Source organism: Manacus candei, unplaced genomic scaffold, assembly GCF_025592945.1.
Source record: "Manacus candei isolate 608988 ecotype Guabito, Panama unplaced genomic scaffold, ASM2559294v1 h1tg000014l, whole genome shotgun sequence".
Taxonomy (NCBI): Eukaryota; Metazoa; Chordata; class Aves; order Passeriformes; family Pipridae; genus Manacus; species Manacus candei.
This window is the reverse complement of record NW_026138062.1, coordinates 2,783,792-2,807,163: the sequence shown is the minus strand read 5'-3', so window position 1 is coordinate 2,807,163 and position 23,372 is coordinate 2,783,792. Positions and strand designations below refer to the sequence as shown.

The following is a 23,372-nucleotide window of genomic DNA, read 5'->3' as shown; positions in this document are numbered from 1 at the left end:
TGCAAGATTTTCTGAGGAATCACTGTATTTCAACAAAATTATATGAACATAAACTTCCTCTGATATGGGTAACTAGGGGAAAAAAAAGATGACACTATTCCTTCATGCTCAAATTTAACACAAATACAAATAAGATAATGACATTTGGGGAGGAGAACTGCTTAAAGCTTTATTGTTTTTTCTAATCTCTCAGCAGTGTTATGCTACAGGCCTGATAACATCATGATGTGGGTTGCCAGGTATTCTCTTAAACACAGATTTGCCTCCAAGTGTAAATACAGGTATTTAATAACCTTTACACTGTGTGGAGATACACAGATAGCACTACAATATGGATGTGAAGCAAGAGGGGGATGATATCTGAGAAATATGGATAGGCATCAGGGAGAAAAAAGGCCTCTGAATACCCCAATAAATATATTTTAAAATCTAATTTTCAGAATAGGCAATTTCAGCACAGCCAGACCTGTGCAGAACAATGCAACTAATTTTCTGCATCTTAAAGGTTTAAGTTTTTTTTGCTATCACTGATAGTTAACTTGGGTAATTTAGCATATGCTCCAGATCTCAAAGGTACTCCTTGACATAAATTCAGTCTGAAATAGACGACTGGTTCTTGATCTCTTGTATGCACTAAAGAACACAGATATGCAAAGTATTATGCAATGCTATACATAATTATTTGCCCTCCTAATGGATTCCTTAATTGGGTCTTCCGAACACTAGGTTTTAACATCATCATTTTGTTAATGCTTACTATGTTTCACAATTTACCTTCAGATGCATGATCTAAAATGCAGTGACAGCTGCTCAACCAGTAGTAGCTGAACCAGTCTATTTTTAATTCTCAAAAGAATGAGGTCTCACCCAAGTGAAATGAAATATGAACACAAAACATTAAAAACTCAGATGAAAATCAACAGTTAAGAAACATCAGAATCAATCTGCCTATCTTAAGCTTGCTTTCCCAATATATTTGTATTAGATTCTAATTCCTGGTTATGCTACTGTGTGTTCTTGTTTTGCACAGAATCTCAACCTTTACTGAAAATAAATGTGACAGAGAATTTAAGTATGACACCTTTAAGGGAGTGTTTTACAAGTACTTAAGAGACAAAGCTGCTGATCAAGTGTTTGGTGCTGTACCTTGAACAGAGATGCCACCATATGGGTGCATGTGGTGTGAGTTCTTAGGATCACGTGGTCGACAGTTAAAAGGGAAATGATGGTTAAGTCTTTCAGTGTAAAACTGTTTGTAGCTCAGCTCCAGATAAGCCAGTACCTTAAACTGGTATTGCACTGTGATTGCCTGCCATCCAGGGGTTCCCGCGGAAAAAACAGACAGTTCTGTGTGAGTTAGGTTTGAGTTATTGGCGCAATAGTTTTCCACATAGTCATATTACTAAATATTGACAAGGAGTTCAGGTTTAACATGGCATTTAAAGTTTTGCAAAAAACCTCACGGCTAGAACCATAGGTAATGTAAAACCGCTGAGCACCCTACATTTTTTATAATAGTGTGATGCAAAATCAAATGCAAAAATAACAGACAAAACCCAATACTCTTGCAATTTTTTCCACTAAATTGCCTTCCTTTGCACACTTTAGAACTTAAGAAACACCTAAAGGTTCCTTCTTTAGCCACTCCATTGCTCCCCACATTAACTGCAAGCCTACCAGCTCTACATGGAGACAACTAAGCTAGAAAATGTTCTGTATCTTCTAGCTATAATAAAAACCCCAAACAGCTATGTAATAAAACAAACACACTACAGTTTAAGAGGACAGCAGGTCTGCCGCAGTACAAAGTTTTTGTTCACTTCTGAGAAATTGAGAGAAACTCACTAATTTTGTAAAGTACAGAACAAATCAGTCTGATTTCAGCCCAGTGAATCTTTGCCTCCCGCCCTTCCTCCTGTTCCCATGCAAGCTGCTATCAGCAAACTGCACTGCTGCTGAACTCTCCTCTGCAGGGTTTGTATGGTGCACAGCTTTCTTCTTTAACATCTTCTGTAACTGAAGACAAGGGTTAGAAACTGTAGGGAGAAGTTACTGAAATCATCAAGTTTAGCATTAACCTCTCTTCAGGTATTTGCTAATATTTCAGGTCCTGCTAATATGCAGGTGCTACTTTGAATGCCACAGAAACCTCAGATGTCAAAGAGACATAGACGACTTGCCATTAACCTGCAGAATCATTAATCTGCACCAAGTTTAGTCAGAAAATTCCTAGGCAAGGTTTTACATTTCCACTCCGTTTTACTCTGCTGTTATCCTTCATTCTATATGCCAGGGGAGCATCTGACCATTGGAGATTAATTAGTAATTAAGAGGTGCTTCAAAAACATCACAAGTTCAGAGAAGAAAGCAACCTAATCATGTTAGAAAATAGTTGGAAATATAAATTCCAGACTCCTGGAACTTTCTTTTGTGCAAGAAATTTAAATAACTTTATTTTGACCATACCAAACTGACCCCACTAATAGATGTAATAAACAAATGGGAGATATTTAAGCTGACATTTGAGCAGTGTCAAAGCCTTCTAAGCTTGTTCTGAGTAGATTAGTAGATAAGTGCTAGCCTTCCTATTCTGGGATATGTTCCAAGGCAAGCATGAGGACTGATGATTTCATTTAACTCCAAAGTAGTCAACACTGTATACTTTAAAATGCAAATAATTTGCTTAATTCTTATGACACACTACCAGTTGACAGAAGCAGTGGTGGGATAGAAAACACCCTCTCTGCTTGGCACTGTATCTGAGGGCAAAAACTACACTTCCTCTACTATTCAAACAGTATGTGAAACTATAATTATTAGCAAGGGGTGTGCAGTTTTCTCAAAAACACATAGTGGATCTCATCTGATCTAATCTCAGAAAAACTGACTTAATAAACCCTTTTTAGAAACAATGGACATCATTAGATGTTTCACAAACACTCCATAGTATATTTGTACACTTTAACAAGATAGTGGCAAAAAAATTCAGAGCAAGCTCCCTTTATTCCAGCAATATTGACAAATCTGCAAGTATTTTGGTATGTTGTTGGGAGAAGCTTGCCAATTATTGCTGCTCATTCAGCTTTGTTGTATCTGTCAATGATAACAAGACCATAGAGCTGCTTTCAAAATAGTCCTTAAATATTTGCCCAAATGCATCCTCATTCAGCAGAATACATGCCCAAGTCTCTACTATGCTCAGTGATTATGACTTCAATCCAATTCCAGTGCTTGACGTTGCAGAGGAGAATCCCTCTAATATGATTACCCTGTAGGACATCAATTTAGGGAAATCTTCAAAACAGAGCTTATAAAAAAAGAACACTAGTTCTTGGGTCTCAGGACTGTAAACTTCTAAATTTTGTCACTCAATTCTGTGTAACTGTGAAAGAAATAAAAGCAAGCTTTATCTTCAGCACTAAAACAACAATCCTAAGCCTATTACACAGGCAATGCTGAAAAAGTTTTCAGGTTTTATCCTCACCTGTACTAAAGCCAGATCCACAAAAAGGCTTAATTACTTTAAGTGAAGGTTAGTCAAAAAAGTCCAAAACGGTAATTAATTAGACCATGAATATCTCATTAAATCCCTAAAGCTTCTGGAGGCACCCAAGTTTTTCCCAAAGAAAGTTTCATGCTGAACTATTACAAGCTATGCAGGCTTTGCACCTCCTTATATATGTTCCCTTTCCTTAGAAATGAGGATTGCCTGTCACTTATGTATGGTTTTTCGCATTCAGCAGCACACTGACAAGACAGAATTTGCATATGTAACGTACAGCAGCCAGAGCCATTTGCATTTGAAAGAAAGAAGGAAAATTTCTGTAGCAAAGCACTTCTTCCAGCTGTGCTTACCAGCAAAGAGTAAGCCAGTTGTCTGTAGCCAAAGACACAAAGTACGCGATAGGTTTCATGCTGTGAATCCAATTTAGATTCTTTTCGGGGGAAAGAACCTCAGCCTGGGGTAGTCAGGCTTTCCAATGTGCTGTCTCTTTGTCCCTTCCTTCTGTCTGGTTTCGATATACCTCCCGCTCTGTGAGCGGACTGTGAATCCAATTCCTACCTGCCTGACTGCGGGCTCTGTACAGAGAGGACAAGTGAGCATCAGAAATTTGAAATTAATGCTGGAAGCTGGACATTTTAAAATTACATGCTGATATGCTGAACTTAGCCTAAGTATTTGTGAATAATAAAGTATTTTTTTATGTCCTCTTGGCAGTATTTAAGAGATTTGTTTACAAAGATTCAGGATCTTCACATTTAAAGTGCTATTTGGTAGTTGCATTTGAATGTAAATATTAAAAAGTATTTTAGTTTTTTGTTGTATATAAAAAAATTTATGCAATTTAACAACTTAGTGATTTCCCTGAAAAATTTTTACTATTTGTTGCCTGCTTAAAAATTGTTACCTAGCTGACACATCACATTTTCCAATTCTAGAGTGACATTTGTTCTCAGTCTAGTAGTGCAGTAAGTTAAATGTGACCTTGAGGTCCTCAGTTCTGTCAAGCACACGAACATGCAGCACACAAACCTCATCCTGTTTCTTCCTGACACAGTGCAGAACATTGTCACCTTTTAAATGCTTAGCATGACTTATTTCAATAAAGTCTACAAAGACTTGAAAATGTAATTGCAATTTGGTGCCTGAATAATTTCAGCCTTATTATACCACATCTGTATGAAATGGGGAATTTGTCTTACCATATATCGTGTGTCTACTGTGCTGCTAGAGAGCTGGGTGTCTGATGTACCATTAGAGGTAGTGGTGATCTGTTCAGTACAGTCGGTGGAGCGTAGGTAGCAATTAATTTAATCCTAAAGCAGATACCTTCATTTGATCAGCTGAAAAGCTCTCCAGACTCCACTGTCTGTATTGACGATGTCTCCCTTAGCTGTAATGACAGCTTACTCACAGCTCCTAATGAGCTACTTGCCCGGCGGACTCCCCAAATTAGGATGAGCCTCGAGGGCCACAGTTTTCCAAAGTGTGAGGAGTCAGGCTTCCTTAAGGCACATACAAATTTCAAATTTAAATCATATTGAATCACAGAATCGTTAGGGCTGGAAGGGACCTCTGGAGACCATCCAGTGCAAACTGCCCTCCAAGGCAGGGTCACCTGGAGCAGGTGACACAGGAACGAGTCCAGGTGAGTTTGGAGTGTCTCCAGAGAAGGAGACTCCACGACCTCCTTGGGCAGCCTGCTCCAGTGCTCTGCCACCTTCAACAAAAAGAAGTTCTTCCTATTTATGAAGATACAAGTAATAAATTACAGACAACACACGTAGTCTGAAGCGCCCCCCTGGCACTGCCAGGCCTGCCCGGCGGGCCCGGCAGGGGGCGCCGCCCGGTCGCCTGTCGGCGGCGTTTGGCCCATCGCGGCCACCTTACCCTCCCCATCGCGGCTCCGGCCCCGGCCCGGCCCGCCGCGGCTCCTCAGGGGCTGCCCGACCTCGGGGGCTGCCCGGCCTTGGGGGGCTGCCCAGCCTCGGGGGCTCCGCCAGCCGCGTCCGCCGGCCGGGCCAGGCCGCTGCCATGTTCACCAGCACCGGCTCCAACGGGTTCTGTGAGTACCGGCCCCGCCAAGGTCCGGGGAGGGCGGCGGTCAGGGGTGGGAGCGCGGGCGGCGCTGCCGCCGCCGGCCCCGGGGGAGCCGATGGGCTTGGCCCCCTCGGCTGCACTTTTAAATTACGTGACGGCGGGAGGAGCCGAGGGTGTGTGTCTATATCTGTCTATGTCCGTGTCTGTGTGTGTATGTACATCTGCATACATCAGTATAGACCTGCATGCCAACATATGTGTTAGAAAATGCAAGACCCCCTCTTTTCTTAATGTGAAAATAAACTTACTTTTTCAAACCAGTTTATTGGAACAAATATGTTCCCAACTCTGTTAAGCTGAATTTGTACGTGCAGCATATGTAAATCATTTTATATTCCAGTGCTACCTGAACTGAATTCAGGGGTATTGGGGGTTCTGAGTTTGTGTACAGGACAAAGCATCTGCAGCGTCTGGAAGCGGCCGTGAGGAGCTGACCTGGCTGCGCTGTGCACTTTGGCACTACAGTCCCAAGAGCAGGCGGGGACAAATGATAAGTCAAAACTTTGCTGACTAACTGCTTCATACAAAATGGGTGGGAGTGTCGGTCTGCTGGAGGGCAGTAAGGCTCTGCAGAGGGATCTGGACAGGCTGGATCAATAGGCCGAGGCCAGAGGTATGAGGTTCGATAAGGTGAAGTGCTGAGTCCTGCCCTTGAGTCATAATAATTCCATGCAGCGCTACAGATTGAGGGAAGAGTGGCTGGAAGGCTGCCCGGTGGGAAAGGATCTGGGGGTGCTGGTTGACAGCCACTAAACATGAGCCAGCAGTGTGCCCAGGTGGTCAAGAAGGTCAATGGCATCCTGGCCTGTATCAGAGATAGTGCAGCCATCAGGACCAGGGCAGTGATCATCCCTCTGTACTTGCACTGGTGTGGCTCCACTTCAAGTACAGTGTCCAGTTCTGGGCCCCTCAACTTAGAAAGGACATTGGGGGCTGGAGTGTGTCCAGAGAAGAGCAATGGAGATAGTGAAGGGTCTGGAGCACAAGTCCTGTGAGGGAGGTGGGATTATTTGGCCTGGAGAAAAGGAGGATGAGGAGAGACCTTATCACTCTCTACAGCTACCTGAGAGGAGGTTGTAGTCAGGTGGGGGTTGGCTTGGCTCCCAGGCAAGTAACAACAGCAGGGAAGGATATAGCTTCAAGCTGTGCCAGGGGAGGTTTAGGTTGGACATTAGGAAAAGTTTCTTCACAGAAGGGGTTGTTGAACATTGTAATGAGCTATTCAGGGAGGTGATGGAGTCACCATCCCTGGAGGTATTTAAGGAAAGACTGGATGTGGCACTTAGTGCCATGGTCTAGTTGATATCATAGAATCATAGAATCAGCTGGGTTGGAAAGGACCTCTGAGATCATCAACTCCAACCCTTGATGCAACACCACCATGGTTACTAGACCATGGCACTAAGTGCCACATCCAGTCTCATCTTAAAAACCTCAAGGGATGGAGAATCCACAACTTCCCTGGGCAGCCCATTCCAGTGCCTGATTACCCTCTCTGTAAAGAATTTCTTCCTAATATCCAACTTAACCTCCTCTGGCAGAGCTTAAGACCATGCCCTATTGTCTTACTGATACTTGCCTGGGAGAAGAGACCAACCCCCACCTGGCTACAACCTCCTTTCAGGTAGTTATAGTGATGAGGTCTCCCCTGAGCCTCTTCTTCTCCAGGCTGAACAGCCCCAACTCCCTCAGCCTCTCCTCACAGGAATTGTGCTCGAGTTCCTTCACCAGCCTCGTTGCTCTTCTCTGGACCTGCTCCAGCACCTCAATATCCTTCCTGAACTGAGGGTTCCAGAACTGGACACAGTACTCAAGGTGTGGCCTCACCAGTGCTGAGTAGAGGGGAAGAATCACTTCCCTGGACCTCTTGGCCACGCTGTTCCTGGTACAGACCATGATGCCATTGGCCTTCTTGACCACCTGGGCACACTGCTGGCTCATGTTCAGCTTCTTGTCAATCCAAACTCCCAGGTCCCTTTCTGCCTGGCTGCTCTCCAGCTGCTCTGTTCCCAGTCTGTTGTACTGCGTGGGGTTGTTGTGGCCGAAGTGCAGGACCCGGCACTTGGCCTTGTTGAACCTCATCCCATTGGAATCAGCCCAACTCTCCAACCTATCCAGGTCCCTCTGCAGAGCCCTCCTGCCTTCCAGCTGATCGACATTCCCCCCCAACTTAGTGTCATCTGCAAATTTGCTGATGGTGGACTCAATCCCCTCGTTTAAATCATCGATAAAGATATTAAACAGGACTGGGCCCAACACTGATCCCTGGGGGACACCACTAGTGACTGGCGGCCAACGAGACGCAGCCCCGTTCACCACCACTCTCTGGGCCCGGCCCTCCAGCCAGTTCCTAACCCAGCACAGAGGGCCCCTGTCCAAGCCATGGGCTGCCAGCTTTTCCAGGAGTATGCTGTGGGAGACAGTATCAAAGGCTTTGCTGAAGTCCAGGTAGACACATCCACAGCCTTCCCCTCATCCACCAGGCGGGTCACCTGAGATCAGGTTGGTCAGACAGGACCTGCCCTTCCTAAACCCATGCTGGCTGGGTCTGATCCCTTATCTCTCCTGTAGGTGCTGTGTGATTGCACTCAGGATGATCTGCTCCATAACCTTGCCAGGCACTGAGGTCAGGCTGGCAGGCCTGTAGTTTCCCGGGGCTGCCTTCTGGCCCTTTTTATGAATGGGCGTGACATTTGCCAACTTCCAATCATCTGGGACCTCCCCAGTGAGCCAGGACTGTTGGTAGATGATGGAGAGAGGCTTGGCGAGCTCTTCCTCCAGCTCCCTCATCACCCTGGGGTGGATCCCCTCTGGTCCCATAGACTTGTGAGGATCCAAATGGCTCAGCAGGTCACTAACTGTTTCCTCCAGGATTACAGGGGGGCTATTCAGCTTCTTATTAGTCTGTATTGTTTTTAGAGGTCTAAAGGAGAGAAATAACTCAAGAATCCATATATTTTATTTCACGCAGTACGTAGATCAAATTCATAATCAATGTTCTATGAAGCTAATCTACTGATTGATATTTCATTAATCCCTTTTCCCTTTCTTGCATTCTGTTTTTTCAGTGTTTCTAGGCTGCCTCTCATTTCTTGATATTTTGATGTAAACAAAACTTCTTTTAAACTATAGAGATATTGACATGATTAGAATATTTTCAAGCTGTTTGCTAAAGATGCATTTTAAACTGGTTTTTGACTCTCATAGTGAAGAATGATTTCATTAGAATATTAAGTTTTTTAGAATATTAGGTTTTTTCATTAGAAAATGTTAAGTTTTGGACCTTTTTCATTCAATGTTATTCCTTTTACCATAAAAATTTATGAAGCTTTGATTGACCCTATAGTCTATTCTGCCTTTTGTTATGTCCCAGACATGGTAACTGTGTGTGCTCGAGAGAAGATAGCTTATAATTCAAGTAAATGAATGTGTGCTTGTTAAAATGAAGTTGTTGTTTAATATTCCAAACACTCAATATGACAGAATGTGGCAGAAGAGTTGACTGAACTGCGGTAATCCAATGCCACTTAGCAGTATACTGATGTACTGTTTCTAGGAAATGTGTGAGGTTCACTGTAGGTTCCTTTGGCACAGTTTATTTTTAACATTTATTTGGGAAAATCTTTGGCTGCATGCATGAAAAAAATCTTGAATGAGTAAATTAAAAACTCCTGTATTTTGATTTCATCGATAAAAGCAGAACAGCTAACTGATTACTGCACGGCTGCATTTCCAAATTTCTAGACCAGGAATTCTGCTGCATTTGTTTAATCTGAATGTATTTTGCTTTTGTATGAAAAAGTGGCCCTGAAATACTACTACTGACCTACCAGAGTAAGTTTAGATCAGCTAAGCTTTTTCGAAGTCCACTTAGCTCCTGTAGCTGTTCTGATCGTTACTGTTCTTTATTCAGGATAAGGTGTTCTTGTATTATGTACAATCAGTTGATAAAACAGTCTTAAAAAACAACATCTAGATTTAGCCGTGAATAGACTCTATGTTGAATAAACAATATTTTTCATAGTTATTAGCAAGCACAAATTGTTTCTGTATTACTTATCTCAAACTAACTTGTTGGATCATCTGTACTATGGATGCCCATGGATTCTATCCTATTACACGTGTCTACAAAGAAAAGTTAATTCCACATCCTGGCTCCGTAGTTCAGTGAGATGAAGGACACTGTCTTCATCCAGGGAGCAGTCAAAACTTGTGAGTTCAGATTCCTCTTAAGTTTGACCGCTTCTTCTGAAGTTAGACTTTCTAGTAAATAATGCTTGAATAGCCTGGCCTGTGCAGTGAAGTCCTTGACCTTGTCCCTGTGCCATTTAAGGAGGTGTCTCATGGCTTTGAGCACTGCAGATAAAGCGAGTTCTTACAGAAAGTGTTTATCTAGCATTTCTTATCCTAGTTTAAGAGTTTCCTGGTATAAATCCTCTGTCCTACATCTCCTGTTCAGTACTAGCGTGTAATCACATGCATAGGCACAGAGACTCTGGGAAAATAATGTTATAAGAAACGTACATAAAAGCAAACCACTCCAACAAACAAACAGTCCAACCCCAGCTACACGTGAGCTAGTCCAGACAAGTAGGTCCTTTTGTAGGAATGATATGGCGAATTGCAGGCAGACAGGTGATAACTGTGTTGTGAGGTGACAACACACCTACTCAGTGCAGGATGTGCACCATTTTGGATGAGGAGATATAAATGTAGAAGTAAATATACCTGGTGCATGTTACAACTATGAGATAGGGAAGCCAGGAAACAAAGAACTCTACCATTGAAAAGGACAAAGACAGTTTGCCCTGGCTACGGGAAACTGTTTCTGTTATCTGAAATATTGGAGGAACCAGTATGCCCTGGGAAAAAAAAGCTGGTTCCTCTGGGTACTAGCAGGAGACACAGCACAGGCAGACCCAAATAACTTAGCAAAACACTAACCCAGTTGAGCTGACTTGTCAAACAACAATGCAGTGCATTCAGGAAACGTGTTACCAGTGCCTGACTTTAAGGAAGGGCTTGAGAGGTGGGCTGTGGTGCCGGACCCAGACCAGTTTCTTGTGTTACAGTCTGCTGGTTCAGTCCCACGAGGAATGCTGGTGAAACACTTCAGTGGTTCTGCAAAGGCTAAGCATGACTGTGTGAAGAGTGACACTGGGCTGGCTGTTTGATGTACTGTAGTGCTGCTTAGTTTGCCAACATGCTGCATCCCAGTAGCAAAGTATGATACACAGAAAGGCTTTACCAACAGCTTAAACCAGATAGAGCAACACCAAACCTTTCTGAAGACATTTTAATCCCCTCCCAGTATTCTTCAAGCTATGTACATACTGCACAAGAGTCTAGTAGGAAAACCTGTTCAAGTTAGTCTTTATTAAGGTAAAATTTGAGTCCATGTTTTAAAGCATAGCCACTTGTTACCTCTGCAAAATATTTCACTACTTTGCCTACTACACAAAAGCTGCTTCTTATAGTAGGAGGGAGTAGAGTCCTTTGAACTTGTGTCTAAGGATTTCTACCAATGCAACTTAGGCTTTTATATCTCTGTGAACCTTGTAGTGCAGTACTAGCAATTTGTTAAAAACCCCAAGGCAAGAGGGAAAGTCTGTGCTCCTCTGCTTGCATAACTGGCAAGACTGAACTGTGTTGTGCAGTGGTGTTGGAAAAATAAAAAAGCTACGTAAATTTAAAATGCTTTTTTGTATGACTGAAGGAAATATGACCATGTATTGAATATATCAGACTTCTGTGCATTACAATATTACGCAGTACGATACTGTATGGGAAATCGAATTAGCTGGCACATCAGCATACCATGGTGCAGCCTGGTTAGCCTGAGTCCTAGGAGCAGCATAGCCGCATCAGGTCAATTAGCCATGCATTGAACGCCACAAAAATGTGGCTATTCTGCTGCAATAGAGCTAACTTGTTTCAAGCTAGTGTGAGGATGTCCACATGGTCTTGTGGTGTAACCATACAGGGTATTTCTGACAGCGTATACTAAAAGTAGTATGATAATATGCTCTTTGGTTGGAAGGAACCTCAATGAGGGGAACATTTTTGTATACTTCAACCTGTTTCAGTTTCTATTTCAAGTGTTGCTTTTAGGAACCAAGGTTTTACTTTTTTGCTTGTTTTTTTTTCTTTTTGTATCTCCTCATTTTCTTATAGTTTGTAGCCTAAGCTAAACCCAAAAGTTTTCTAAATAGTAAATGTATAGGTAACTGGCTTGATTACAGTCTTACCTGTGCCTTTTAAAAGTAGGTTTAAAGCGTGATTGCAGTTGGTTTCTTTACTGACTTTCTTAAACTAATGTTATGCATCTCTCAGCTCCTGCTTTAAGTTTATAAGCATCTGATGAAAAACTGTTCCTGCGGTGATACTCTTATTGTCTTCAGTTGCAATGAAATGTCACTGTTGGTTGGTGAACTTGCTGCAGGTTCTTGGGCAAATGTTGGAATACAATAGATTAATATCTGCATGGTGGTTTAATGCAGGAAAAACAACCACCCAAAATGCAGATTCTGTCAGTGCGTTTGGGAAGTACTGTGCATTCAGATGTGCATCAGTTATGGTTTAAAAGACTTGCTGATCTTGTGTATCAGCATTAAAAAAATGGGTTTTGTGTGTTTTGTGCCATTATAGTAGCCCCCAGCAGTTAATTGTCTGTATGAAAGTGCTGTGTCTGCCTTATAGCAGGTGGGTTAGGGAAGATGATAGTGGAAAAAGAGTTTTTACAAAGCATATTTCATCTGCAGCTGTGGTGTAAGCTCAGTAGGGATCCCCACAGAAATTGTCATGAGCTCATTTGAGCTTCTGCAGCCACTGCTCATTAGCTGGTGTCGGCAGTTAGGTCCCCTCCCAAGTCAACACTTCAGTCTCAGTCCCGGAATAGCAGTCCAGGAGGTGAAGTTGTTTCCTCAAAAGCCCTTCTGAAACAGTGGATTAGTCTGACTGCCTGTTTTGACATGCCCATATGCTGTATATCTTCACCTGGGAGTAGTGAACAGGCAGGGAGCAGGAAATAATTTCAGAAACTGTAGCTGTTGCTGCTACCTCAACTTTCTTATTCTTATTAGTGCACTGGTGGCTTCTGAAGCTGCGACTACATGAGCAGTTGTGCCATAAACCTCCCCTTCTGTGACAGACAGACACAGGTATTCTTAATTCTGTATTCTGAAAAGTGGTACTGGCAGCTAGAAGAGTAGTAGGCTGTGGAAGAGGAGGATTTGTGGGCTTTGCAATGAGTGCAGAGGTGGAATGTGGAGACTTAAGAGTTGATTTTCTTATTTATGTCACATTTGGGAACAGCTTCACATCGTACAATGGTAACATGAAAGTTGGGACACTTGCCTGTGAGATTTTGAGGGCAGTTTTGGGGGGAGACTTCACTGCAAAGATCAGCAGTGAAAGCTAGTTGCTTGTTCTTCATCATAGTGTGGGCGTGTTCTGCTGATTGCTACAATATTTCTCTTTGCATTAGGTGGAAGCTCCATAGATGTTTTGCAGCACCAACGTTATTACTGCCTGCTGTTTGAAAGAATTGCCACTTTGGGATTGCAAATTTATTCCAAGATCTTTGAAGACAGTATTTGATATATTTTAACTTTCAGGGTCAAAATGAGAGTTTATTCTTTCATTCTACTTGCCTTATGTGGTATTGAGGCACTGTGTTTTTCTCTTTGTGCAGGTTTGCACAGGTGCTGCCAGCAGACCCTGGTGTCCTGGTAGCTTGGTGGTACATGTTTCCATCTTGCACATGGTTGCATACCCATTAGGCTAGAATTTTACTTTCTAAATTCCCTTTGTATTCTAGGCACGGAATTTGGCTTGAATGTCAGAATGCCTGATTGTGCACTATCTGGGATTGATAGTCATTTTTGGTCTTACTGGCTGAGACATTCCACAGCAGTCCTTGATAAGGATCTATATGCTGTTAAGGGTAAACTGCTACATTGTGCAAACACTTGGAAAAAGCTTTTCAGAAGTTGCATTATTGTAGTTTTCAAGTTCACCAGAGAAGAATAAACTTGTCAACCACGATGACATTATGAGGTGCTTGAGAGTAGAAGTTTCCATTACTCATGTGATATTCCCTGTGGGTGACTGTCACATTTATGGGTTAGTTACTTCTGTGGTTTTTCACTTGATGACGTCTAATATTAAGTACTTTTCCTCTATACCAAGGTTTAAAGTGTCTAAGCTGAAAACTAAAAGGAGGCTCTTAATAAAAATGTATATTCACACTTTTGGAGAAAACAGATAAGGTTGGTTATTTTTGAATGCTTTCAAATTAGGAATTAACTTGATAGGATAAAGTATTTCAAGTGTGTATTACCTGTAATGTAAAAATAATCTAATGATATGCAAATTGCAGTAAAATCTAAATATTAAACCTCTATAGAAATATATAGTTATGATGGGGATATCTAGAGGTATTGTTGTCTCGTTTCTTGTGGTAATGTGTTCCTTATGTAAAAAGTATTATGGGATTAAGGAGTTCTTGTAAAAATGTGTTCAAATTCATGGAATAACGTAGATGCATTTGATAGTAAAATAACAAGTCTTATCAAACTTTGGTTCAAAACTGTTTACTGTTGCTACTAGTACAGTTCTTCTGTTTTAGGCTATTTCAAAAATTTGTATCCTGATTATAAAACTGACCTTTTCACATCAAGGAATGCTAATTTAGCTAAGTTAAGTTAACTAAAGGAGCCTGAGGTTTCACGTGAAAGGTGGACAGTTTTCTTGCATTAAAAAAAAAAAAATCAGCCAGACTTTCTGCCATAATGTGTCTCACACAACCATAAAAGTAAAGTTTATGATTAGCATAGTAACATCAACCTGCGTCAATCCAAGTCACTGCCTAACTTCTATAAAAGGATAGTTCTTCAAGGCGTTAATTGCTTAAATGGAGTAAGGAAAGTGCATCTTTATATAATGAACTCAAAAGGTATGGTTGTGGACTGAAATAAGAGTTTTAAGTACAAGTTTTCATTGTGGTACACATAGAAAGAGATATTTTCTTCGCATAGTGAGCAACAGAAGACTGCAGACTTCAAGGTGCTGTGAGCTGAGAGCAGCTAACAGTGCCCATCAAAGTTGTTCTTGATGTCATCAGCTAATACTTGAATGAGGATCACATCTAAATTATGTAGTAAGAACCACAGTTTCAATGGCAGTGGGATTGTGCCATAATTAAAATCTTGGCTTTACTGCCTTTTACAATATTCCTTCTCTAGCAGTTCACTGTTCTAGTGTGCAGCAGATGTTAATGGAATCATTCATGGCAGTCAGTTGAATCTGGACAGGTACTAAATGTTTCCTGTATTACGTATTTTCATGCAGTTTTGTTCTTCCTATGCTCCTGCTCTTTACTTCCCATTAGTACTTTCAAAGTAATCTCATCGTTCTGTTTTTTATGTAAGAAGAACAACAACAGAGCTACAGATTTCGTAACACCCTGGGAGAAACAGTTGTCTGAAAACGAGTGGATTGTGTGCTATAGCTGAGGTGTTTGGAAAGGAAGGAAATATGATTCAGGTTGCATGTGTGAAAAAGAGAAAAGTCATAGAATAAGTAATATTTTGGAGTCTTTGTATTGGCTTGAATTGTTGGGCAAGAGTTTGTATTTTATTGTATCACCTGCAGCAACAGAATAGGATGAATTTCTGGGTAACCCTGCTGGATATTCCACTTGGCAGTTTTTAGTAAATGTGCATTGCAGACTTCTCTGTTCTCTGCTTGCTTCTGAATGTGCTTTCTGAAAGTCATGCTCATAGAGGGAAAGAAGTTGTGATTTCACAAAAATACTGATTCTATTAATTTCTTTATGAATAATTGTAATGATTGAATGGAAGGAAGATGAATGTCGTGTAAATTAACTTAGATATGTTTCCTTGAATGGTGGGTCCAAGTGCGGTGGAGAGAAGGTCGTTTTTTTCAGGACATTTATTCAGGTAATTCCTGCTTCATAGCCTCTAAGAAAAAAGCTAATCTTAATCCCTAATGCAAAGGAAACAGATGTGCATGTCGATTTTTCTAGAAAAAAGAGTGTTTATTTTATTTCCTGAAATGTGATTGAACCTTAGGAGGGCAGCAAAGGAGGGCATGACCTCTATAGGTGCAGAGAACTTAGGTTTAATTATAGCCAAACAATTAATTTCATGAGACAGTGTTGGAAACAAAATGTCTGGTTAACATATAATTGTCATTAATATCTCTAAAGACTTCTCTTTGTTTTAGTGTGTTCTTCCTATCTATTTGCAAGTTGTTGAGAACTTGGCAAGCCCTTGATCTAAAAAGTCAAGGTGGTGTCACTATTATGTTTTCCAGTCACCTGTTTAAATGTATCACTTTTTGCATGTCAGAGACTTTTCTCTAAAATAGTTTTTTTTGTTTGTTTGGTCTTCTGTCTTTAAGATAAAGCGCCTTTGTCGAAGAGTTTGTTACTAGTCCTAAGTGCCATCTCGATTCTATTGACTCTGCTCTTTCAACATTATCAGAAGTTCTTTGTGTATAACCTACAAGCTATAAAAGAGGATTTTCAGGTAAGAGCTTATTTTGTGTGAAAAGAGACTGCAAACTGTGGTCTTCTATGCCATTCCTCCCCCGTTTGTTTTTCCTCTGGTTCTTTCCCTTTGTTCCCTGTTGTAGATCAGCTTGTTCTTACCTTTTTTTTATGTCACCCCAGTTTACCACTTTTTGGAAAACATAAGAAAAACTGATCTGAAACAATCACCGTAGCTTCTCACTTCTTTGTCTTGTCTGGGAAATTATTTAATTTTGTCATTTTTCCTTTCAGACACTGTAATGTGGAAACTTGCTGCGAATTAAGTGTGATTTAACCCCTCTAATAATACAAGTATTTTGATATGAATGTCAATATCTTATTGTGCTTAGTTCTTGAGACTGAAGAGGGCTATTGTGATTGGGCTTTCTGATTATATATGATTTATTTTAACAACAGAGGCCGTAACTTTCATTCTGTAAGTTCTGGTTTAGTTAGTTGTGGAAAACTAAAATTTGCCTGTTGAATAGAAGGGCTGCTTCTAATTTGAAGATTCTGAGTGATGGAGTTTGTCATGCTCTTCAGTACTCTGCTGAATTGGTTAAGTTCTTACTCATTCCTGTTTCAAACTAAGATACTCTGTCTTTTGGATATTGTATCTTGTAAGGTTTTATTTTAAGCTTAATTAAGGATCCTGTAATATCAGCTCCAGTTCTTGAAATAATGCACTTAGAACTGGTAAGTTCTGCGGGGATTTGTTTTGGGATGTTTTATTTTTATTTTTGGAAGTGATGAACTGCTGCTCACCAGAGAAGGGGTCAGCAAATGCCTCTGTGTTTAGCTTACCCGCAGATTTTACAGTTGCATTAAAAAAAAGGGTATGTAGTCAAATTAATGTCTTTGAGAGTGCCAGCTGTAGCCTATAAGCTTTAAAAGATTATTAGACCTACCTAGTGATACTCTGTGCCATGGCACTTTGTAATCTTTCTTGTCAAGAACAAGAGCTTTCTTGCTATAATGTAGATTACAACTCTACAAGAGCACTACTTATATTTTCCAAATGTCTTTCTAATGCTGTGCAGCACAAATACATAAATGATGTCTGCCTTTTAAAAATGTTACAAGCAAGTGTTTGGGGAGGGGGATGAAAAAGTCTGAGAAACTATTCAAGTTTTAAATGGAAATTGTGTGGATTTGGGTTTTGTTTGTTTATTTGTTTGTTTTTCAATTTGTCTTTAGCGGAGTTCTCTCTTTCCATTTGTTTGATCTGCTAAAAACCATCAGTAGCTGTGTTTTATTCAAAGAAACCACCTTTACTGTGTCTTAAGCATAAATATTTGCAAGTATCTGTAAAACATATGATACTTTTATTGTGGTGTTTTGGGGAATTTGTGGGTTTGGATTTTTTCTTTCATGAGATTGTTTTTTCATTTATTCCCATGCCCTTTGGAGCAAGCTATATTCTATGTCATTGTGTAACTCAGGGAGAGCAGATTGTTTAACTCCTGTGTGATTCTAATATTCAACTGAGAATTTTTAAAAGAAAATTTGTTTAGAATGAATTCATCTGCAGGGATGAGTTTAATAGAAAGGAATTTTTTCAGGGGCTGAACAGACGTTTTGGATGTTGGATTCTTAAAGCTGGTAGGGAGCACAGGCAATAAAGCAGGCAGTTGAAGAAGAGTACAGTGAATTTGGAAAGCAAAATATGTACTGTCCAAAATGAAAAGATCTTCATCTCCATATGGAGGACCCTTAAGAGCAGCGAAGAAATGTCATGTGTAAAATAAGGATTTTCATTACATTAGATCTATGTATTTTTAAAGCTAGCTAAAGCAAAGACCAGTTAGGCTACAAGCTTTCCTAGTCTGTGTGAGGGCTGTTCAGTTAATGCATGTCATGAAATAGTCACCTGTTAGGTCACAGCCCTGCTAGTTTGAGCTTCAGGAGGGATGGTACCTCAGGCTAGGTTTTAACATTGGGCATATTACCATGGGGCAGCTGCAACAGTGAGGTCTCAGTTCTTTCTTCTTGTTCAGTCCTTGGGTATGCTGGGGAAGTTAGAGGCAGAAGCCTTGGTTGAGGCCTGAAGACCTTGAGAAATGTAAGGGAGGTGAGAATGCCTAGCAGGCCACGGCTTAGGAAAGCGAGTAGGGGGTGCCGAAGCTGAGCAAGAGAGATGGAAACTAGCAAGAGAGATGAAGGGCAGCAAGCAAAGTTTCTGTAATAAGGATCTGGCAGTGCAATTGTGAGACTTTCTCTATGAACTTCGAACAGTCATGGCAATTGCTGGAGGTACCTGATGACCAGAGAAAGGCAAACATCACACTCATCTTTGGGAAAGGCAGAAGGGAAGATCCAGTTAACATCAGTCCCTCAGACTTACCTTGGTTCCTGGGAAGGTCATGGACCAAAACTTTATAGAAGCAATTTTTCAAGATGTGCAGGACACAAAGGTGACTGGGAGCAGCCAAGCTGAAGTGGACAGATTCTGTGGGTCACGATCGGTTACCTTGTTGGCAACAAGGTTTTTGGTTTTGTGCCCAATGTCCTCTCTGAAGATTGAGGACTACTTGGAATAAATGGGATCCACCTGGCCAAGTGAAACAAAGGCATCTTTGCTAACAGGCAGGCCAACCTGGTGAGGAGAACATTAAGAGAGGAACGACACAGGAGAGAGATGACAACCTACAGTCAATTGAGGAGATATGGACTGGGTTAGCCAGCAAAGGATTGATATTAATGGATGACAGGATGATACAAACAGAAGGGATCTCGTAATCAGCAAAACAGGACTGAAAAGGACCTACTTCATAAATACGTAAATAAGGAAGTGCCTATGGGACAGCATTATGTGGAAGACTCTCGTGTTTTCTGGGAAATCAGCATGACTAGGTGCCTCTTTGAGGTGTCTGCACACGAATGCATGTGACATAAGGAACAAATAAGAGGAATTAAAGGTCATATGCCATTACAGGACTACAGTCTCACAGGGGTCATGAAAATGTGGTAGGTTAAGTCACATGATAAGAGTGCCTCAGCAGGAAGGTACAAGCTTGTTGGGAAGGACAGGCAGGGAAGGGATTTGCTTTTTATGTGAAAGAGCGGCAGAACTGCACAGAGCTTCATCTTGGGACACGAGGAAGTTGAGATTTTATAGGTCAGGACTACAAGGCAGACCAGTACAGCCAACTTTGGTGGTGGCGTTTGCTACAGGCTATTTGATCGTGAAGAAGTAGATGAGGCTTTCTTCAGACACCTGGAAGAAGCCTCATTATTACAGGTACACACCCACAAGTTTTGCAGGAGTTGGCTCATGTCATTGTGAGATCACTCTGTATTATGTTTGAAAGGTCATTGCTATCAAGGAAGGTTCTTGAGGCCTGGAAGAAAGCAAATGTCCTTCCTATCTTCAGGAGATTTGGGAAGTACAGGCCAGTCAGCATCTTCTGTATCACTGGGAACATCATGAATCAAGTTCTCCCAGAAGTAATTTTCAGACATAAAAAGAACAGTAAAATGACTGGGGATAGCCAGCACAGATTTTTGAAGTGGAATCCTCGACTGACCTGGTAGTCTTCTGTGATGAGGCAGATGAATGTCTTGGTGGGTGATGGAAGATAAGTGGATGTTGTTTATTTTGATCTTAGTTATAGCTTTTTACACTGTCTCCTGTAACATTCTCAGACAAACTGAGGAAGTACAAGGTGAGAGAAGTGGGCAGTGAAGTGGATTGGGGGCCAGTATTGTTTAGTGTCTTCATTCAGAACTTGGACAGCAGGACGCAGTGTGCTCTCAACAGTTGACATACCCATAGTTCTGCAGGCATTTAGAGGGGAGAAGAGAGTCAATAGGAACCTCGTGAAGTTCAGCAAAGGCAAATGCAAAGTCCTGCACTGGAGAGGAGTAACATCATGCACCAGTACAAGCTGGTGGCTGACCAGCTGGAAACAGCTTTACAGAAAAGGCCCTGAGGGTCCTGGTGGAGAATAAAGTTGGACATGAGCCAGCAGTGCAGCATTGTGGCTAAAAAACCTAACAGCATCCTAGGCTGCATTAGGAAGAGCCTCACAAGGAGAGCTGGTGGGATAATCATTCATCTCTACTCACCCTCAGTGACAACATCTGAAATGTTGTCCCTTGTGCTGGGCTCTTGTGCCACATCCAAGACAGACCTTGACATCCTGCAGGGAGTCCAACAGAGGGGCACCAGTCTGTTCAGGTGTGTAAGCAGAGGCTGACAGAGCTGGGATTGTTTAGCCTGTAGAAGAGAATGCTTAGGGTAGATCTTACCAGTGTGTGTAAATATCTGATGTGAGGGAGCAATGAAGAGAGAGCCAGGTCAGTAAAAGGACAAGAGGCAATGGGCATGAATTGAAATACAAGAAATTCCATTTGAAGCAGAAGGTTTTTTACTGTAAATCTGATGGAACAGAGGAACAGTTTCCCCAGAGAAGTTGTGTAGCCTCCATACTTGAAGATAGTCAAAACCAGACTGGTTGTGGTCAGTTAACATCCTGCTCTAATTGACTTTGTTTTGAATGAGAATGTCAGACTAGATGATCTCCAGAGGTCCTTTCCTATCCTCAACCATTCTATGAAAGCATGCCTGACCAAATGGTTGTGCTCTTCTATGAAGCAAGTGGTGCTGTGGATGAGGGGGAGTCAGTGGATTTTGCACACCTTGACTTTAGCAGGGTCTTTAACCCAATCTCCCTTTGTGTCCTTGAAGTGAAATGGAGGTATGTACTGAATAATTGGAAAGGAAGATGGGTGGGAGATTGACTGGACTCTCCATGGAATTATGGTCATTAGTACAAAGTCGACTTGGCAGATATTAATTAGGGGAGGGCCCCTTGGAGATTAGTGCTGGGACCAGTACTATTTAATGTATTTATTAGTTACTTGGATGTTGGGATGCAGTGCACTTTGAACAAGTTTGTGCTTAAAGTTTGTATGATGCAAAACTGGGGGGAATGGTCAATATGTTGGAAGGTAGGGTTGCTAATCAGAGAGACCTTGGCAAGCCCAAGATACGGGATGACAGGAATTTCATGAATTGGAAAATCCTGCTTCTGGGATGGAATAACCCCAGGCTGCAACAGTGCAGGCTAGGAAGGGCAAGTGCTTGGGAATTAGCTCTGCAGAGAAGGACCTGTGGATCTTGGTGAACAAGAGGAGCCAAGTGCGCTCTTGCAGCCAAGAAGGCCAACCATTTCCTGGACTATTAGTGAGGGTGTGGCAAGTAGGTAGACCGTACTCCTGTAGCTGACAGTGTTCCAGATGTGTCTCACAAGTGCCCAGTTCTGGATTCATCTGTACAAGAATCACAGAATCACAGAATATGCCAAGTTGGAAGGGACCTACAAGAATCATCAAGTCCAACCCTTAGCCCTGCACAGGACCATCCCAAAGAGTCACACCATGTGCCTGAGAGTATTGTCCAAACACTTCTTGAACTTCTAATATCCAACCTAAACCTCCCTCGACACAACTTCAGGCCATTTCCTTGGGTTCTGTCACTGGTCACCACAGAGAAGAGATCAGTGCCTGCCCCTCCTCTTCCCCTCATGAGGAAGTTGTAGACTGCAATGGGGCCTCCCATCAATCTCCTCTTCTCCAGGCTGAACAGACCAGGTGACCTCAGCCATTCCTCACACAGCTTCCCTTCAAGGCCCTTCACCATCTTCGTTACCCTCCTTTGGATACTCTCTAAGAGCTTAATATCTTTCTTATATTGTGGTGCCCCAAACTGCACATGATATTCAAGGTGAGACTGCACCAGTGCAGAACGGAGCAGAGCAGGATAATCACCTCCCTTGAAGATATGAACACACTGGAGTGGATCCACCAAGGCAGTCAGAGGAGGTGGAGTGTTTGACATAGAAGGAAAGGCTACAAGAACTCAGTCTGCCCAGCCTCAAGAAGGAGAGGAGACACTTTATTGCTATCCACAAGTAGCTGATCAGGAGTTATAGAGAAACTGGAGCCAGGCTCTGCTTGTCTGCAAAGTGCAAGAGGTAGTTGACACAAGACAGAACATGGGAAATTCTGCCTAGATTGTAAGGATTTGATTTAGTTTTTTAAACCATGAGGGTGGCCAAAAACTGGCACAGGTTTCAGAGAGGTTCTAGAAACTGCATCCTTGGAGGTGTTCAAGACTCAACTGGACATGGTCTAGAGGAAGCTGATCTGATTAGAACTTCTTAGAACAGTTACAGATGGACTAGTTTGTATCTGGAGGTTGTTTCAAAAATAATTTTTTTGTAATTCTAAATTCACTAAGGTTGTGATTTCCATTTTTATTTGTAAATGTAAACTAGGGACATAAAAGTGTCTTTGGGTTACTTTGGGTTAATTGTAGATTTGTTGTAACAGGTAGACATCTGCCTTGAAAATATTTTATTTTTGAAGAGACTTCTTGAACTCTTCCAGAACATTCTACTCTCTCTATTTCCCTTCTTAAATGTACCACATTTCTGTTACCTGACTCCAGTATTGCATTCACTAAGAGCACAAATTCTGTGAAGAATTTCCTTGAAGGAAGAGAGGCTTAAAATTATGATCATTAATCTTCCAGATTTGGAGACTTGTATGTGGAAGAACAGTATGTCTTGATTTGAAAGACACATTCTGTAGCAGTCTGCTCATTTACAACTTTAGAATATTTGAAAGAAGATATGGCAGCAGAAAATTTTCAGTAAGTTCCAGTTTTGAATTTCTTTTTTTTTTTGACAGAAACTGTTTTCTACGCTGTTTAGAATCTTGTATGAATACTGCAACTTTATTACTAACATTTTGTATAGAAATATATGTTAAAGGGTTTTAAGAATTATTTGGTTTTCATAAATTTAAATTTATATTGACAATATCTTGCAGTCAGTGGATTATTCTAGTTACTGTTTGCAGGTTTATGAGCTGAAAGTTACCAAACCCATAGAATTTAATTTTGGAAACAAATCTAACTCTTCATTCTTCAATGTCTACACAAGTGGATTTGGAATTATGTTGTGTTAAAGATTGTATTTGTCTTAGTTGAACTGATATAGTGATTTTCTTATTTTTACTTTTATTTAGAGATACATTAAAACCTTATTTTTAATCTGTTGAATTGATTCAAATTAACCTTTTTCTTTCCAGTCTTTTTTGCTGGGTACTTGGATGCTCTCAGCTTTATTTGATCTTCTCCTTGTAGAAATCGCTCAGTATATATTTGGCATCACCATCAACAGCTTGCCTTCTGGTTTGTAAGTAGCT

At 41.3% G+C, this 23,372-nt stretch overlaps 1 protein-coding gene across 1 annotated transcript in view; it reads left to right on the top strand.

Moving 5' to 3' along the window:
* Nucleotides 1–5,382: 5,382 nt before the first annotated feature.
* The window catches only part of UBAC2 (UBA domain containing 2), a 96,965-nt gene continuing 78,975 nt past the window's right edge, over nucleotides 5,383–23,372 (top strand). Inside the window, exons 1-4 of the mRNA XM_051780646.1 lie at nucleotides 5,383–5,567; nucleotides 16,028–16,155; nucleotides 22,696–22,815; nucleotides 23,256–23,362. Of these exons, the coding sequence (XP_051636606.1) occupies nucleotides 5,537–5,567; nucleotides 16,028–16,155; nucleotides 22,696–22,815; nucleotides 23,256–23,362 (386 nt within the window). The 5' untranslated portion in view covers nucleotides 5,383–5,536. The remainder of the gene's footprint in view (nucleotides 5,568–16,027; nucleotides 16,156–22,695; nucleotides 22,816–23,255; nucleotides 23,363–23,372) is intronic.